Raw genomic sequence first — 18,855 nt, forward strand, 5'->3', positions numbered from 1 at the left:
TTCACGACATCGTGCAGCTGCTCGCGGAGGCAATTTATATGTATACATGCAAATTAAGCTACACTCGATGGAGACATTTATTAGCGTAGAGGGTTTCCCATGGAAAGAAAGTTTCGCCGAAAGTTGCGCCGAAAAAGTCTGTTTCACGGGCCGGGAACGTCGCGTCGGGGGGAGCGGAGGGTGGACGGGAAGTTTTGCGGGGAAAATCGATAGGCCGCGACGGGGGCGAGGGGCTGCGGGGGACGGAGGGGCCGGGACAGATCGTCGGGTGAAATTTAATTAAGAAACGACCGGCTCGAAGGCGAAACGACCGATCTATAACGCGTTTCGCCGGTGGCGGCGGGCTCTGTCGTAAATAAAACCGCAGGGCATTGTGCGAGTTGCATTCGATATTAACACCTTGATAAATCTGAATTCGATATTCCGAGTCGATGTCGATGGGCGAACCGCGCGATTCCGCGGCTCCGTTTATAATTGAACCTATCGATTACGAAACGCGCGCTCTAACGTGCATCGCGAAATTTGTGTATCGCGTCGGAGAAAGGGAAACGAAGAAAAATATAGTAGCCCGCGAATCCGGGATGTCGGGGATATTAAATCGACGCGCATAAATTCCACGGAATTATCGGTTTCTCCGCGCGAAACGTCTCCGGGTGGCACGGTTTCCGCATAAATATTCAGCTTCCATCGCTTTAATTGAAGTACACACGGGAAAGTTGTTGGTTTATTAGAAGATTTGAGACGGTGGAAGATACGCGGCCGCAACGTTGGAACAAGAAATCCCGTTTCATTTATCAAATTTCATTTCTCGCCGACGTGAAACGCGATTTTCTCGCGGGGAGATAAAGGCTGCGGCCGGGGGAGGAGGGGGCCAGTGGGGGACAATAACGGAGCGATATTCGCGGTTAATGGAGGATCGAGGGACAACGCGATCGGGGCCTGGAAAGAACGCGGGGCCAGGGTTGGAGCGTGTGGAAGGGCGAGCAGGTGGAAGAAATGGAGCCGAATGCATCCTCGACCCTGTTTCGATCGTGCCACGATGATCCCGTTCGCCGGAGTATCGAGCGTTGAATTAATAATCGAGGCACAACGTCGCCGTTTGATCCCTTTGGAAGGATCCCGAATGAATATTCACGATCGAATCGAGCGACGCGGTTAATTGCGCGTTATAGAATCGGAGAGGGCGGTGATCGGGAGCTGGAACGGGTGGATAGGGTGGAAAGACAGAGAGTCGAAATAGTTGGCCGGGTCGGGGGTGGGGTGCCGGGGGAAAAGTTGAAATTACATGGAAACTATTTCCCCGGCGGCTCTATCTCGGCCCCTGTATCGAGGAAAAACGATTTTCGTTGAAAGTGATCCAATAGCGGGCGAAAAAGCGCAGACCCGCGGCGTGTATTGGCTCGAAACAGATAGGACAGGATCCAATAAACTCGGCGAAGCATCGGGGCGCAATCAACGATGCAAATGCTCGGGCCGCATAAAGAAAGCCGCATAAAAGGAGGGCAAAGTGTTTTTTCGTACGCGGCCCTTTTTCACGTGCCGTGTGTCGCGTGCTCGTTTCATAGCCATCGGTCCGATCCTCGCGACGCGAAACTTTCGATCGAGCATCCCGTGTATGGAAATGAAACGGGCCTGGGTGTGTAATCAGCGGAAGCTGGCCAAAGCGGGTTCCAGCCGCTTTGCATAGAATAAACGCAAGCCTGGAACCCTTTCGGGACCGCTGTAATTAATTGTCCGGCTCTGCCGCGCAAGGATTCCGGCTGGGGGTGAAAATGAACCAGGAATTTCCCTGGAACGTCCAATTCCGTCCACGGTCGGCTAGGTCTCTCGTCTTTCAACGAATCGTCCTCTTACCGATTGAAATACGACCGAGAAGAAATATTTCGAACAAATTTTCGAATAAAATACGCGAAAGGGAGGGGAGTGGTCGTGTCACGACGATTCTCAGTTTTCTCTTCTCGTGTACCGATTAAGAATATTCCGCTATTTCGTTATCCCCCAGCGTGTGGCTCGCGGGAAAATTGCAAAGGCTCGATCGGGAAGGCGAAGAAACAGGTGGACGTAGAAGAGTTTGGGCGGGTAGAAAAATAGGCACAAAGGGACCGGTGGCCGATAGCGAGTTCCACGGACTCGACGCAATCAACGGGGGTAAATAGGTGTCGGTGGGCAAAGCGAAGCGGGCAAAGGGTTCGGTACAATGACCCGGAGGACGCGTACGTGCGGGCGGGCAGCGCGAAATGCAAAGTTAAAATATGCAGGGAACGTACGTGAGCCGGAATCTCGTTACTCCATTATCGCCGGATTACTGCGCCTGCAGCTCGTCCCAGACGCGGTAATCCGGTCGTGGCGCGAGGCGCGAGGCCCGCGCCACGGCTGCGCGCGTTAACGAAGTAACGCGGCCTCAAAGTAACCGCGCCGGACCTGCTCGCGAGATACAACTTTCCGCGTCGCCCCTTATTCTCCCAATTCCCTCCTCCGCGCGTTTAACCTTTAAAACCTCATTCGTAGAACCTATCTGTGGAAGTCTGTTACAGACGTCCGTGGGAGTTTCAATTAACTCCGAACAAGCCCCTATGAACTTCGGATAAGTTTCTGCGTCGATTGCTGGTATATTAACGAGGACTCTACTGGGATTAGGAAAAGCGTTTTACGGGACAGAGCGAGCGCCGCGACGCGACGCGTCCTCGCGTTACCGAGTTTCAAAAATTCCATTAGCTGCGTCGAACGAACGGCGTAAAATTTCAGCCCGGGTTAAAATCGATACGCTGCTGGATTTATCCTACGCGGCACTGCGACTCCTCTCCTCCTTCCTAATGGCACCGAAACTCAAGGGTGCATTACTCTTCTGTCACTGTTCCCGCTTCCAAATCCCCGCTTCCATTATTTTTCCATCACCCCGCCGGGCGCGACTCGTATTTCATAAATCGTCGCCGTGTCCGACGGTAAATCCGTTGCAAGGGTGGAACGTCGCCGTGACCGCAGGGTGCATTCTCGAGTGGCCGGTGCACGCGATAACGATATCGATAAACAGCGAAGCAACACCGGCGCTCGTAACGTCGCGAGAAACGTGCCACCGGAGGAATTACGCCCCTGTCTCGTGCTCCTTGGAATTTACCACGGAGAAACTGGCCATGTCCTGTCCAGCCCCGCGTCGAGTTTATGATTCACTGGGTGCCCCGTGAACGGAGACACGCGACGGTCCACGAATACCGGCTTATCTCTCGCGACGATACATTCCACGTTTCGTAACGCGAGCAGCGTGGCTGGCGTTGAATTAAAAGGAAATTGAACTGTTCGCGGGGCTATCAAATTTCGACTTCGTGCTCGTAAGTCACGCGTCGGCCCCGCTACGGAGTTCCGCTACTGTGCAAATTAACCGGGCCCGCGATTACACACGCTCGCGTCTCGACCTACCTTTCTCCGCGCTTCCTTCCAACTTCGAATTAATCGATCTCTGCTTTGTCCTCTGCGATTTGTTACTGCCTTCCCAGTCGCACGGCAAGTATCCTCAGCGTCTCGAGCTATGGCCCGTTGTTAAAGCACCGTTTCTCCGTGGTACCGATTTCGCGAGACGATATAAGCATACGAGTTCTGGAGTGTTGTGTAGGAGATTGAATTTCCCGGGGGTCAGGACGCGATATGCGCGATAGGTGAACTGAAAATTTAACGCGGTTCGTAGTCCATGCTGTTTGGTGTGAATGTTTATCGTTAAATGTATATCGTCTTCCATCGTGACGAATTAATTACGCGATGCTTACATCCCTTTATGAATGTAAGTTAGTTTAATTGAGGCTTTGTCAGAATTTATTTTACTATAATACAGGAAGTGCATAGGTTACATCGAATGCAGAGTGTTTGACTGGATGTTCTGGTTTTCATTGCGTTGTATCTCTTGTTTCTGTGTATTTTATTGATTCCGATATGTGGTGATCGGTTGTGTATGACGCGTGAGTGGTGGTTACCTGCTTTTCTATCGGTGGTGTATGTCCATTTAAGATGTGTACGAAGCTCGTTAGTCTTTCTGCGGTGATGGGAGTTTAGACCAATTTTCGTCATCGCTGCTGGTGATTTATAGAATCTTATTAGGGCCCTAGTCCAAGTGGTGTGTCCCATCGGTCTGACTGTCCACGTGTCATGGGATGCCGGTAACTGGGAAATAAATCAGACTTCCATTAACTCGGGAATGAATGTAGAGAACGAATATATACGCTTCACAGTAAAAACTCGAAAATTGGTACATTTGTATCACCGTTATCGAGTTTTAACACACATCAAACGCGATAAATGGGTCCAGAAAATGGGGGGCGATTGAACGTTAGCCCGAGGAAGCTTTCGAGAACGTCTAGGCACCCTGTCGCGAGTCGAAGGAAGATCCAACATCCCCGGTACACAGTTATACTTTCGACGTCGGAAAAAGTGCAACAACTGCACCTGACGTTCCACGTTATCACCTCTCATCTTCACGCCGCGAACACGACCTCGAGTTCGAAGACGATCCTCTATTCGATCCTGTTCGCGCACAGCTGATCCCGAGGATCGGGAGAATCCGGGAAACAAGCCGAACGTGCATCTCGCTCCCTCGAAATGGAATTATCCCCGTGGAGCCGCGGGAAAACTCGCGTTTGTTCGGCTATCGCGAGGGTTGTCGCGCCTATCAGCGAGCACTCTCCTTCGCCGACGCTTTCGTCACCCTCCTCGCGGCGTGTTCCCGTCGTCTGCGTCGTCGAGCTCGTGCTCGACCCGACATTCAGCCGCATTACAACCGCCTAGCTGCAGGCTGACCTAAAATACGCCAAGTACACGTGGCCCTGTTAGGATCCGAGCCTGCAGCCCTCTGCCACCCTTGCCGCGCCCGGAAAGCCGCCTGCAACCCTCCGGCAACGGGTAAACGCGCCCCCTGCGCGTTTTCCCGCATAAATACGCGCGCCTCGTCCTCGCAAATTGCACGCCGACTGATACACGCTGATTGCTAATTGGCATGTTTCGGTTTCTAAGTGCGCAACACCGTTATCGAAGGCGGTCGGCGCTGCGAGAGGGTTGTTTCACTGCACCAAGTTTCTCGCGGCCTGGAACGCGGAGAGAGGGGGTAGAAATTAGGGAAGGGCGAAGGAAACGAGTGTCTACCTCGGAGCGAGCACCGCTAATTCCTTTGAGTAATTTCGGATTGAGAAGACGACTGCGTTGTTTGAACGCTGTTCCCGAGTTAGAGTTCGCGATGGAATCCACTGTTGCGTCTTCTTCGAGGAATTAGGCGAGCGGAGGTATCAAACGGGTTGCAAGAGGGGTGGTCGTAGGTTCCGGTGAGGGACGAATTCGAGGAAGATTCTCCGTCGATTATTTACTAAATTTCGCAGGCAAGTGGGATTTCCTCGATGATGGCAGCGTTTTCTATACGATACGATCCTCGCTCCTCGGTATTTCCCCGAGCCGGTGAACGAAAATGGAGTGGCGACCGCGAGGAAACAAACCGCCATTGTCACAGATCGCTGACCGTTCTCGCGAAATCCACGATAATCTTTTTTACTCGCCTCCAACCCCCGAGCCAACCCCCGCCGAGGCCATCGCGTACACCCGGCTCGTTTGTCTTGCTTCGACGAGCTACTCGTTTCTGTATTCTCGGTTTCAATGGCCGCGCTCTACGCTCCCTCACCCCATTTGCCACGCCGTGGTATCGGTGAATCGCTCCGGGTTCCAAGAAAGCGGTAATATTCTCCACGCCTGAGAGTTTTAAGGGAGCCCCAGCGACGGCCGCGTTTCTTCGTCTACTTTGCTTCCCCCGATTTTCCTCCCTCGTATTTTATCGCGTCTTTTTCCTTCTTTCTCGTTCCTCTTTTCGAATTAAAGCGAAACCGGCGTGCAACATCGCCGCGCGATTACGCCCCGCGATTGCAGCGACTTTCCATTCGGTGAACAAATCGGACAGCGCTCTGGGACATTTCGGGGATGCGGTTTCGCGTTTTTCAATTCCGCACAGTCGGCCGCGCGAAATTATGCGAATCGACGGTATTTCCATAAAACGCTGGCGCCGGGAATAGAAATTTCTCGGGTCGCTATTGAATATTTAAAAATTCCAAACGACCAGCCTTTCCCGCGTTTATCGTCGCGTCCGCTAGGGGGCTGGCCAGTCAGACGCGAATTTCCACGGCTCCATGGGTGGGGTCGCGAAAACTAAAATTGCACCCCTAAACGTTGACACGCGAGCAACGGGAAAATATCGCGCAGTAAATTCGGTGTAACGTCGATATTCGGTTATTTTCTGGATCTCCGATCCGAGATTCCCCATCGAAAGATTTATTTCGCCCAATAATTCCCGTTTCCACGTTGCAAGGGGAGTGCCTACGTGTTCTCCGACGTCGCTCATTGGGATTTACAACGACATTGTTCCCGCGAAGATGTACGAAACCCACCGGAAACGTACGTGTTGCGATCAGCAGTCGTTGAACCCATCCGGGGATCTAGGGGAACACGAACAGCATTCTCTCCCTTCCTTCGATGCACCCTCCGAGATTCTTTAAACGTATCAGGGGGATTCCGTGTTCCCCGTGACGAATATCAATGTTTATGTTCATTTATGACGCTCCTCTGCGCGAGTTGTCTCTCCGAGCTGATCATGGATCTTTCATTACGGTCTTGTCCACTGCAGAGGCTCAAAATTTTCGTTCTGATTCGCTCTTCTTTGAGAACCACTGAGAATTTTATGAATTTCTTCGCGGAACATACTAATTTTTATTATCATCGTTTGTTAGGAATTCTTATGTTTCCAGCACACGCGAATTTTTGTATTACGGTGGCATCATTCTCACCCCCAACAATTGTTGGATTTTCTCGCAAGCCCTCGGTAAAAATTCCTCCGTTTCCTATATGTAAAATTTTCTGGGGTTCAGGTTGAACGTTCAGGGTAACATCTGTTGTGCATGTGACAGAACAAGTGACCACAGCGACAGGGATTGTATGAACGAGACTGTTAGGTTTATATGAGGGTGCAAGGGCAATCTTTAGGCAGTTCTGATAGAGTTCTTTAAAGGAGTTTATGGTGTGTCTTAGATGAATTCGCGAGAGTTGGAAATTGATAGTCTTAGGGAAATTTTGGTGTGCATAGTTCAAGGTAGTAGACGAGTGTATCAGTAGGTTGCATAATCGTAGTTCACTTATTAAATTAATCTTTCAGTTTATACTTTATTTCTAGTCTTATTTAGCTCGTATTAATTTGTGAGATAAAGAGGATACGCCTATGTTTCATTCCTTTGAGGTGCCGAAACACGGATAAGCCGGCAAATGATTTCTTTATCTTGGGTCTTTTGGCTGCGTGCGGCCCACGTTCCTAAGAAGTCAGTTTTCATCTTGCACCAGTAGTGTAAACCACGGGGAAAGAGATAATTTAACCCTTTGCACTCGAGAGGTGATCTTCAGTCACCGTTTCATAAAATTTGGAAAATCGATATTAATTAATATATCAAATTTAATGTAATGTAACAGTGTACGAGGTACCAAAATCAAATAATTCTACAATTCTATTATCATACAATTCTTTATTCACTGCTCAAGAAAGTATCGTCAGTTCTTAGTAAAGAATCTTTGAATTTCTACTCTTCTCTAGCCAACAAATTTTTGAGTGCAAAGGGTTAATACAGCTTTAAAATCTAAGAAAGACTCAGGACATTTATTTTATAACATAATTATATATATATATATTTTAGAATAAAATAACATCAAACATGTCCCTACATATATCAACGTATTGCACGCTGACTAGATTTTCTCTTATACTTTTCTAATATAGTACGTGATATATATTGGAAGACAACGCATTAACGTTAATTCGGGGGAAAAAATGAACCGTCCACGATCCGGAAGATATTAATTTAACCCCGAGGAGAATGTAAGTGAAAAAGAACAATGTTTGCAGAATTAAGGAGCCATAACTCTGCCCTGTACCATTGTACGAAGATCGCTATCGACGAGAATTTATGTACACTCCTTGGAGAATTTCTCCGCGAGTTTATAGATTAACTCCGCAAACTCCGGAGAAAAGCTGCTCTAATCGAACGTACGCTCCATTCCGAGGAATCGTGATCCCCGCTAATCTCGTTCCGCGTGTTTTACGTCCACGCGATCGGCGAATTTATCGGCGATCCGATTTTAATTGGTCAGAACCGGCCACGGATCTCGGCCCGGCGGAAGGACAAAAACGGGCTGCGGAATATCGCGTTGTACTACTGAAACTTATATCGATCCGACGACCGTGCCCATCTCGCGCGGCGCGTTCAGTAGCGTACGAAGTCGGAGCGAGAAACCGGGTTGCAAATTCCACCGATTTCTTAAAAATCTCTATACACCATTTTTACAATTACCAAACCAAATTTGGATGACGGGAGTCACTTATACATATCGTTTTTACTACGAAAAATTACGCATAAAATATCGATAACCATATACGCGTGGATATATCAGTGAAACCATAATTGTAACGATAATTTTGATCATTTTTATAGTCAATTATCTTTCAAGTAATAGTTCATCACTCTCGAAAATATTAAGCACGGTCTCGATATATTCTCACTCGGATTTATGACATGCAGAGATTTCTGTTCGAAAGAAGACGGGGTCTTTGAAATTTGTAGACATCCGGAATGCACACTTAATTAATTGCCTCGGAGATTTAATTTCTCTTTCACGAGAGTCCCCCTTTCTCCGGGAGATTACAATTTTTCCTCCACTCCCCTCGGCAATTTTACGACCGTTCTAATTTCCCTTCGATCACGTGGCTCCTATTGCACAATTTCCACGTACCCACTTCGACGTCGTTGGTGGTACAGAGGGACGTCTGAGGAACCGTCTTCCACGCTACTGCGAGCGTTTCAACCCCCGCGGCTGGAGCCCGGGAGTCACGCTCAATGGCAAACTGAATCTCAAGGTTTAGGGGAGACGCACCCCTCGAAGCCACCAAGTTTCGCAACTTCGTTTTTCACTGATTCCAACGCGAAACGGCGTATCGATCCTCGAACGTACCTGGAATAACGGCCAGACTCCGTCTCGATACATGTATCGACTATAGACATGTAGGATTGCTGTAGCAAGAAAATCGCAAAAATGGCGAGTTCCGCGTGGATAATTGGCGAGACATCGTGGGCGTCGCGAGCTTTTGCGTGGGTTCTATTCCGAAGGCTCGGTCTGACGTAGGTAGTAGAAGGATGAGATAGATCGGACGATCCGGCGGCGCAGGGCTGTCCGGGGGTAACAAATGGAAAATGCGGCGGCAGGGGTTGGCGAAAAATTGAATGTCCTCGGCGGCATCTACCAGGGGAGGGCAATGTGGTTTTTTCGGTGGGCGTTCGATGTCGGTCGAGTAGACAAGCGCGCTTAAAAGGGACGTCTAGTTTGAAGATTTACGCGGCGTCTGCTCGCAAGAACCGACACGCTGTCCGCGGAAAAAAAGACATGATTAATCGAAATCCAGAACTTCTTTGGCACGACTTCCACCGACGGCCCGTTCTTTCGTCGGGCCACGGGTCCTCCCTCGTTCGATGCTCCGTGAGATTAGCTTCGATATCGTTCCATCTGCCCCAGGGTTCCAAGGACCTCCGCGATTTACTTAGACACTCGCCGGCGAAAAACTGTGACGAGTGTCCGCGTCACGGTCCGAGGTCCATCCCGAGAGCTCGTAGGGCCAGAGCCCCGTAATTACTCGACGTCCGTTTAAGAGCAACGAGTTCCTCCGGGAGAAGTGGAGGAACAAAGGTCTAGGTTGCGTAGATTCCAGGCCGGAGACGCGGTGCGTTTAGAACGTCAGCCTTTCGTGTGCCCTCGCCACGGAATTATTGCCCCGTGGACGCATTGTTCTCCTCGGGATGCTCGCAGCGAGCGGTCTGGCCATCGACTTCCGCTCGTCTGCGAGCAATTTTGCACGGTTAAGCCTTGGCAGGAGGGTGGTCGTCGGCTGCCTGCGGCCGCTAATTTTCGGTGTATCGAGCCGTGCTTATGCGAATTAGAACGCTATCCTTCGCCATTCAGCCCTGTAATCAGCGACTGTAGCCACGACGTCGCCTCGGCGATACGCTGTTATCCTCGATCGAATCGCGCGATCGAAGATGCTCACTGGCTATCACGGCAACTGTTCGTTACCCTCGATGAAGATCAACGCGGATGACCGTTGACCGTTCCGTGGCAAGAAATTGCAGTCAGGTCGATAATTAGGGACATTGAGACGAGGATGCCTCGAGCTGCGGATAATCGAGGGACTATTCCGCACGGGGTACAGAGACGAGGTCGAGCAGAGGCGATGAACTCGAGGACGCGGTACGATTCGATGCGAAAAATATCGTTCACGGATGGCTGACAGGTAGACAGGCTAAGGGTGCTGTCCATGCCGGAAGTATAGTTATCGAGCGACAGCGAAAGACCTACATACGCTAACGCGACCAGGTTCGCGTAACCTGATTATACGGATGAAACGGGACAGAGGGTGGGAAACTTTATCCGATACAGAAGTTTTGTCGCAAACAAAGCCCGCGCGACGATCAAGAGGTCCCGGTTTAATGCTAAACGCTGCAAATCCGCTTGCATGTGTCTTCAAAGCGGATTACAACCGGAATCGGGGGTGCGAAACTATTCTCCAGGCCCGCCGCGATTTCGACTGCGCAATGACGTTCCCTCTTGATAATCGCTTGCAAGCAGCGCGATGAAGTTACCGCTGCCACTTTTATCTCCGTCACAATAGTCTATCCTTCTGGTCCTTTGTATTCCCGGCCAAGTTCATAATTCTGCCCAATATTATTCGCGCGCTTTTCCCCTCGGTATAGCGCACCCGGGTGCATTCTAGCGAAGAAAGAAGAAAGGGAAACGGTATAACGTCGTGGAATAATTTAGAATCCGGTTCGCGTTTGTTTACGCTTTTCATTTATTTACTTGCACTTTCCTTTCGTCTCTATAAATTCTTCGTTTATTTATTTGCATTGTTAAATTTCCCGGAAAATTTTTCTCCCTCTGTTTATTCGTTTACTTAAGACAGCAAGCTCGTAACGCATGATACGCGAATAATAGGGGAAATTATATTTTTATTCCTCTTCCTCTTTCAACGTATTCGGTTTATATGGAAGAATTATAGTTTCCAAACGTTCGATATTTCGCGAGACATCGTGATCTAACGAGTACGTTAACCGTGTTATCGCGAAATTCTTTCGCACCCCGACACGCGAGGCGAGTGGGCCCGAGAAGATAAGATGGCCGACAAGTAACGAGACAATTCGTTTACGCTCTTTCGTCGGCCATATGTTTCTCAGCCGCGATAAAAAGCCGAGCTCGCTATAGAGCAGCTTTATTCCGCGTTGCACGTGCTGCAACCCCAATTCCCAGCAGCGTTCATTCATCCTCGAAGCTATCCGCTGCGAGGCACGCGCACCTGCCACCGACCTACCGCGCCGCCACCACACCATATTAAGATTCAAATGCGATTTTCTGATTTTCAATATTCTACACGCTGCTGCCACCGCCGCCTCTTCCTCGATCCGCAATTTATCGCGCTGTATACCCTCGTTGCGATATCGTGCCGCGATTTTTCACAGTTGCTCGTTCGCAGTTACGTTGTTCGCCAGCGTAGGGAAGCATGGCGGATTTTCCCGGAGAATTTTTCCGCAATTGCGAAATTTTCCGCGTTAAACGAAGAAATACTGGAAACGCTTAGCGTAACGAACTACATTCCATAATTTTTTACAATCGCTCATTCACAATTGCGTTGTTCGCCAACGTCTGGGAGCATGGTGGATTTTCCCAAAGAAATTTTCCCGCAATTTCGGAATTTTCCGCGTTAAATGGGCAAATATTGGCAATGCTTAGCCTATCGAACTCCATATTGCGATTTTTCATAGTCGCTCGTTCGCAATTGCGTTATTCGCCAACGTCGGGAAGCATGGCAAATTTTTCCGAAGAAATTTTCCCGCAGTTTCAAAATTTTCCGCGTTAAAGGGAGAGATACTGGAAACCCTGAAACCCTTAGCATGACAAACTCCATGCCGCGATTTTTCACAGTTACTCGTTCGCAATTGCGTTTTTCGCCAATATCGGGAAGCATGGCGGATTTTCCCGCAATTTCGGAATTTTCCGCGTTAAACGAAGAAACACTGGAAACCCTTGGCGTAACAAACTCCATACCGCGATTTTTCACACTCGCTCGTTCGCAGTTGCGTTATTCGCCAACGTCGGGAAGCATGGCAAATTTTCCCGTAGAAACTTTCCCGCAATTTCGGAATTTTCCGCGTTAAACGGAGAGATACTGGAAACGCTTAGCGTAACGCACTCCACGCCGCCATTTTGTAGAAAGCGCGAAGAAGTCGAATAGTTGAAATGGCGTGTCGGCGTTGCTTTAAATCGGTCATAAAGGGGCAGACACACCGGCCACGAGGAATTCCACGTGGAGTAATCGGCGGAGCGGGGAAATAATAACGGTGCAGCGAAAATAGCGCAACAAGTGCAATTGCAGCAACGACAGCCGCAGCTGCAGCAGCCGCACGTATTATATTAGAAATCCCGCCGCATTATCCCGTCGAGTTTACTCCTCCAGAGTTCTGTTTCCGCGGTGTAGACTCTGCTTTTCTGCTTACCTTCTATTGTTTATCTCGGGGATTTTCTTATCCCTTATCTTCGACGCCGTTGAAACTTCTTTCGCCCTCTCTGTTCCCTCCGGTCGAAGTTTCTTCTCGATAAAAGAGAAGACCAAGGGAACCGAGGAATCAGGGGGGATAAAAATAGGAAAAAAGACAATCGGTCTGCGTTTTATAGATTAGGATAAGATAGCGTGTAGCCCGGGGTGTGGGTGATTAATTATGGGGGAAGGCGGTACGGCGAATTCCATATCGAAACTGGCCCCTAACGAGGCCCGGGAAAAAAGGGAACATAAATCAGGATGGACATTAATTTTGTTTTCAGCGCCGATGGCAACTACGAGGTGACCATTATGACCAAGGCAATTTTGCACCATACGGGGAAGGTCGTGTGGAAACCGCCGGCCATCTATAAATCATTTTGCGAGATCGACGTGGAGTACTTCCCCTTTGACGAGCAGACTTGCTTCATGAAGTTTGGTTCGTGGACTTACGACGGGTACACGGTGAGTAATAAGATTCGGCCGACGAGCCACCCTCGTTTCCACGCCCTGATTAATCATCCACGAGCAATTCGCGCTCACGCGAGGCGTTTAACCGAGCAACAAAAGCTCGCGACTCGCGGTAATCTCGTGGTCGTAATCGCTCACGAGGGGCGAGGGGGGTGTGGGGCTATTTCAGAGCGGTCGGGTTGAATTGAAAGAGAACGAAAGGTGAATACAGGACGATCATTAGCAGAAATAATGCAGAAAATAGTAAATCTCGGAGTTAGTCGCGGAACGTTCCCATCCTCGAGCAACCCCCCTGAGGGTGCATCAACGAACTCATTATGCGAAGCGTTCGAGAAATCGACGTTTCGTCTATAATACATCCGCGGTTCTCCAAGCGTTTTTCCTGCACGATAGCTTCACGTTTCTCCGCGTCCTCGCGTAAATTTTTCGCGAGCGTTTTACTCGCGTTGACCGCGGACGTTATGACGCACGGCGTTCGTAAAAATCGAACAACCAATCGAAACTGTCGACCGGTCGTTTCCCTTCGCGTCGAACATTCCGCGAGCAAATTGTTACGCGGCGCGAGTTCTCGACGCCGAGCCGGCGTCGTAAAACTTTATGCTAAATAAAACGTTGCCCTTTCGAAATCAATGGGAATTGACGACGGAACCAGTAAAAAATTTCATAACGTCGAAATTGGCCGGGGTAGTTTAACGGAACATCGCGTGCCATTCGCTGGCTTTACACGGTCATTCGATCGGTGACTCTTATTCGGGAAATCGCGAGTATTCGCGAATAAGCTAGCGTATGTAGGGTTATGTAGGCCTATGTAGGGCCTATGTAGAGTAATTTGTCGGGACAACCCGCGGATTTATGAGCGGAAGGGTGACGAGGGGGTGAAAGAGACGCGGAGGAATTGTTAAGATGGCGCTGAGAGATGTGAGAAAACTGGACAGGAAGCCGGGAAAAGTAAAGAAATTATTTCGCGTCGTGAAGCATTGAAAGGGGGGTTGAAGACAGGAGGGTGGATAAAAGAGGGTGGCTCGCTGAACCGAGTTACATGCGCCCAGGATATGCAGGAACGAGTTCTCAGAACGCGAGCACTGACGTATATACTCTCTTCCCTCTGTCCGATAAATTTATTAAATTTATACTTCCACCCACCCCTTTTCCTCCCCCTCTACCTCGACAGCCAACCGGTGAGTTCGTTTTTGTCCATACCCATCTCGGAAGCTCGTTACTTAATCAAACTCTCGAGACTTCCCATGGCTAATCGTTCCTCGTGTTCCATCGTGGTCAACCGCTGACAGGAATTTCTCGGCTGAACCGATGACGTCACATCGGTCATTACATCGGCGATGTTTCGATATTCCTCGGAGAACCTGATTGCATTAGGGGTCCGGTGATATTTCGGTCCAGTGAAGTATTCCTTAAGAGACCGATCGAGTTGCGAATCCGGTCACGTCCGGCCTTCGTCTGGGTTTCCGATAAAAAATTCCTCAACGAGTCGTCGTCTGGTACGTCCAATCATATTTTCCATCCCTCGTCGACGTCCATCCACAGTGGATCCCAATATTTCGCGAAATTCCACGTGTCCAATGGAGAATCCCGTTGTTCCGGTTAATCCGGTGGACATGAAATCATCCATGGTGTCTTAATTCGAGCAGGATCCGGGATATTAGGTTCGTGGATGAAACGGAAGCTGCAATCCAGCAACGACCGATACGTAGTCATCGTCTGGAATATAGATGAACCGGAAACCAGGAGTCATAGAATTCCGGCTAAACCGGTGTTCGCGTCGGGCCAAGAAAACGTTGCTTGAACTTTTCACGTCGCGTCTAAACTATTTATTACGTTAGAAGTTACGCTGACAGTTCTATTCCCCCGTGGTTCTTCTTTCATTCCGTTCCGGCCCGCCATCGCGAATCCCCGGGAGCATCTGGATTCTGAAGCGGTTCGAATGCTCTCTGTGTTCCGCTGCGTTCGAATAATTCATGCCGCTGCAGAACCGCCGCAAATCTTCGATGAATTACTTAACCGACGGTTGGCCGACGTTCTTTCTCCGAATTGCGCGCGGCAGCAATTGCTGGCCGTTGCTGTCGCTGTTACCGTTGCTGCGTGTGCACGGCCTACGGAGCGTGGCCTGTGACGCGGTAAAGATCGATGAGGAACTGGTGAAATTGCGAAAGAAAAAGGTCGAATCGAGTGGTTCACAGGTGCTTTACGAGATGTGTCGAAAGTTTGCAGGTCGAGTTAATTTTTACGAAGCAGGAGCGTTTTCTCTCAACTCGGACGTCGAGAAGCGGGAAAATTAGCTCAGGCGACATATTAGTGGCGCGGCATCTCCCCCTCGAGTCCACCATTTTTCCTCGGACTGAATTTTTACTCGACGCGATTCAACTTTGTCTGCCAGCCTGGGTATCTCGATTGGAAACTTTCCGGTATCATCCCTCGACGACCCTCCACCCGATCTCCGACTCCAACTTCCATCCCCTTCTTCCGTAGGTTCTTTAAACCACCCAAACGCGAAGTTCGGTTCGTTCTTTCGCCGCGAACGCAGCTAGCCAGTTTCCAAGTCCCGACGTTCATTTTCGTCCGTCATCTTGGTCGCTCCCCGCTCGTTATCAGCCGTCCGAAAGTCAGTGACCTGCCAAAATCTGCCAAGATCTCGAGAACGGTTGTTCCAATCGGTGATCGAAGATTTCGATGCAACCGAGACCGTGTCTCCTCTCCGAGACGATCACTCGCGTTGCCAAAAGACAGTTCACGCAGAGGAACGTGTACAGTTCTCAGTCATCGACGCTTTATGGCCCGTGTTTATCTCTTCCGAACGGTGACAGGGTCTGACTGCGGAACGACTCGCGTCACCGGCGAACGCGATCGACCGTGATCGTCTCGCGTGTTTCTCGCCTGGAAAAATCGACGAGGATCATCCGGACGATTGGTGTGCTCCAGCTCGAAATGACTGCTCGTATTTGGTTAAGGTAGAAGGACGCGTGACGAAGCGAGAAAAGGAGGCGAGCGAGCCTCGATGAAACCTTCCGACCCATCGATTACCTCTGCCAGGCTTCTTCCTTCTGGCGAGGGAACGATGTTCAATCGGGGAATATCGCTGCCGTTCTTTCGACTGTCTCTCGATACAGCTGGCACGTGCTAACAGACGTCGATAAAACACCGCGATTCCTCGATTCCATTTCGAGGGAGCCGTTCGCAGTTCCTCGGCTATCTTCCGAGGACCCGGGGCGAGGAGACGTTCACGGGATGCACGTCGAACCGTCGAGGACGTCGTTAAAAAAGTTGGAACAGGTTTCCGTAATTAAATTACCGGTCGGGGATACGGGGCGGGAGTATGGCTGTCGAAAATTTTGGCGTTGAAAGGCAGGATCTGTCAGCGATGCGGCATAATTGATCGCCTGCACTTAGCGGCTTTCAGCTTCGAAATATCCGTCCCTGTCTTAAACATCTCCGGCAGCCTAAAACGGCGGTGCTTCTCCCGCGAGAAATATTTCACACCCTTGCTCACCCCTGTATAGACGTATAATCTCTCAACACTGCGCCGGAACGCGGAGCCAGGCATCGGGAAAACGTCATGATTCATCGGCCCTGCTTTTGACGAGTCTGCCCGCTGCGCCGATGTTTCCCTCTGATGAAACTTTTTCTCCTCCGTTGACGGATGCGTGCCTTTCCTAGCTTCCTGTCTCGTTTTCACCCCCTGATTACCCGCCATATTTTACTCTCCATCGATATAGCCCGCGTTCAAAGCATCAAAGGATCATCGTCCATCGTTTGGATTTTTATCAAAATTCTTTGAATCCGACGGTAGGTTCTAGAGATGGTTTGGTTCAGGGGAGCTGAAGGGTCACGGGTTGAAAATTTATAGGAACGCATCCGTGGATGCGGAGAAGGGAAGGCTAGATATTGCTTGCACTCCTAGAGGCATCGAGGGTTTCGAGTCAATGGGGGCCTAGTTTATGTCTTCCCGACCAGTGTCCCATGACTCGAAACGTCGAACGTTTGGGCTAGGCTCTTGGACTAGGTCCTGGAAAAAGCAGACTAGACTTCGTTCGCGACTAGAGCGCAGCACAGAGCTTTTCGAAGGTAGACACCGTGTCCTCTGTACCAGTTCCCTAGTACTGAAGTTTGTATTAACGCGAAATAGTGTCTTCGTTCTTTAATATACGTGGCATCCCTTCAAGTTAAAGAAAGCTTGTTGTCTTGGAAGGTTTATTCTTTACACGTTGATGCCATAATTTGTCAGGGGCCTTTTAGGAACTGAGTTTGACAATTTCACACGCGTGGGGTCCTTCCTCCGTCAATGATCCTCGCTCTCGATTGTCTCATAAAGCTGCCGCCATTTTTCTGTCGATGATCACTTGGACTCGACTGTTGTGAATTTTCTTACAATTCATGCACCGAATTTAAAAGTCTTAAGCAGATCTTCATGAGGGAATACAAATCGACGGTTTCACCTGTTCGATGGATTTGCGAGTGATTGTCGATATGACGAGGATCCAAGTCGCCAGGGTTGCGGGAAAGCAGGTTGGGAGAAAGAAAAAGGAAAAAGGGAGGAATAATTTCGCAATAGTGGAAGATCATAAGGGCTACGGTCGGGCCGAAGTCCTTGCCACATTTTCCTGCGGACTACCCGTTCAGCGTGGAACCTTCTCGCGGATAGACAGATTTATCTCTTCCCAACAAATCCAGCTGTTCGTGGATTCCACCGCTGAACAACCATTGCGGGAATAAATCCCGCGTCTGGAACGATAAACCGTTCCGGCGCGTCGGTGAGCGTCCATTCCTATGGCCTCGAGGTTCCAACCATGGCTCCTCGGCTTTTTCGGCCTTCGCGTTTCGATCCCAGTTCCCTCGGTTTCGCCGTCGTTTCGCTCTTCGTCTTTTCTGAACCTGCGTGAACTGTTTCAGTGCGAAAGAATTCCCCGATTTTTCCAAATTTCTGGAATGATATCTGTGATCATCGTAATTACACGTTTCGTTACACCAAGTGGCCCAGTTAGGTTCACATAGCTAATTTCCTCCTTTAGTTTAGTTATCTTTCGCTTAAGATTCTTCCAAAGTTATTCCTTGACATATTTAAAAAAAAAATTGGAAACAGTGAAAATGAAATTTTCCAATGAAAATTTCGAATGTCCATCGTATTCCTACGATATCGTGTGAGACTCGTGGTAAGGAAATCGATTCAAACACGAATATCACGTGTGCGAGACGTGGTTAGTAGTCGAGGTCCACGATAAACGAGACGAGTCAGGCTCCTAGTTAAATTTCCCCAATACTTTTCTGTCTTAGTTTCCTGTTATTCTTCGATATGTTCGGACAAAGTGTCTCGTCGTGTGACCGACCTTGTCATTGACTATACTACTAGCCATCGAAACTTAAACCACACCGCAAGTGGTTAAATCTATCATATTGCATCTACTCGGGAATGGAAAGATACGAGATGAACCGTTACTTCAGCCTATCTCTATACGAGTGTCGGAAACGATACTCTCGGATGGGATAGAAAGGGCTGCGAGATCGAAATATCAGCAAAGGAGATTCGTTAATTAGGATGCAACCGGGGAGCATTTTATTCGAAAAAGGGCGAACTCGGGGCTCGTTTAGAACCTTCTATTTGGCCGGTGCAGGGGCGCGGAAATATCGGGGTGGAAATTTTATCGAAAGCAAACACGTCCGCTCATAAACGCCGGCGCTAAGTGTATTACGCTTCTGTCTCTGCGGCCGAATGGCGCAAATACTTGGAGTAGTCGCAG

At 49.5% G+C, this 18,855-nt stretch overlaps 1 protein-coding gene across 1 annotated transcript in view; it reads left to right on the forward strand.

Annotated features, from left to right (window-relative positions):
- Window positions 1-18,855, forward strand: part of nAChRalpha1 (nicotinic acetylcholine receptor alpha1) — an 89,492-nt gene that overhangs the window by 58,515 nt on the left and 12,122 nt on the right. The window contains exon 4 of the mRNA XM_017903363.1: window positions 12,922-13,102. Coding sequence (XP_017758852.1) covers window positions 12,922-13,102 — 181 coding nt within the window. The remainder of the gene's footprint in view (window positions 1-12,921; window positions 13,103-18,855) is intronic.

The sequence above is a fragment of the Eufriesea mexicana genome, unplaced genomic scaffold (genome assembly GCF_001483705.2).
Source record: "Eufriesea mexicana isolate 0111107269 unplaced genomic scaffold, ASM148370v2 scaffold2143, whole genome shotgun sequence".
Lineage (NCBI taxonomy): Eukaryota > Metazoa > Arthropoda > Insecta > Hymenoptera > Apidae > Eufriesea > Eufriesea mexicana.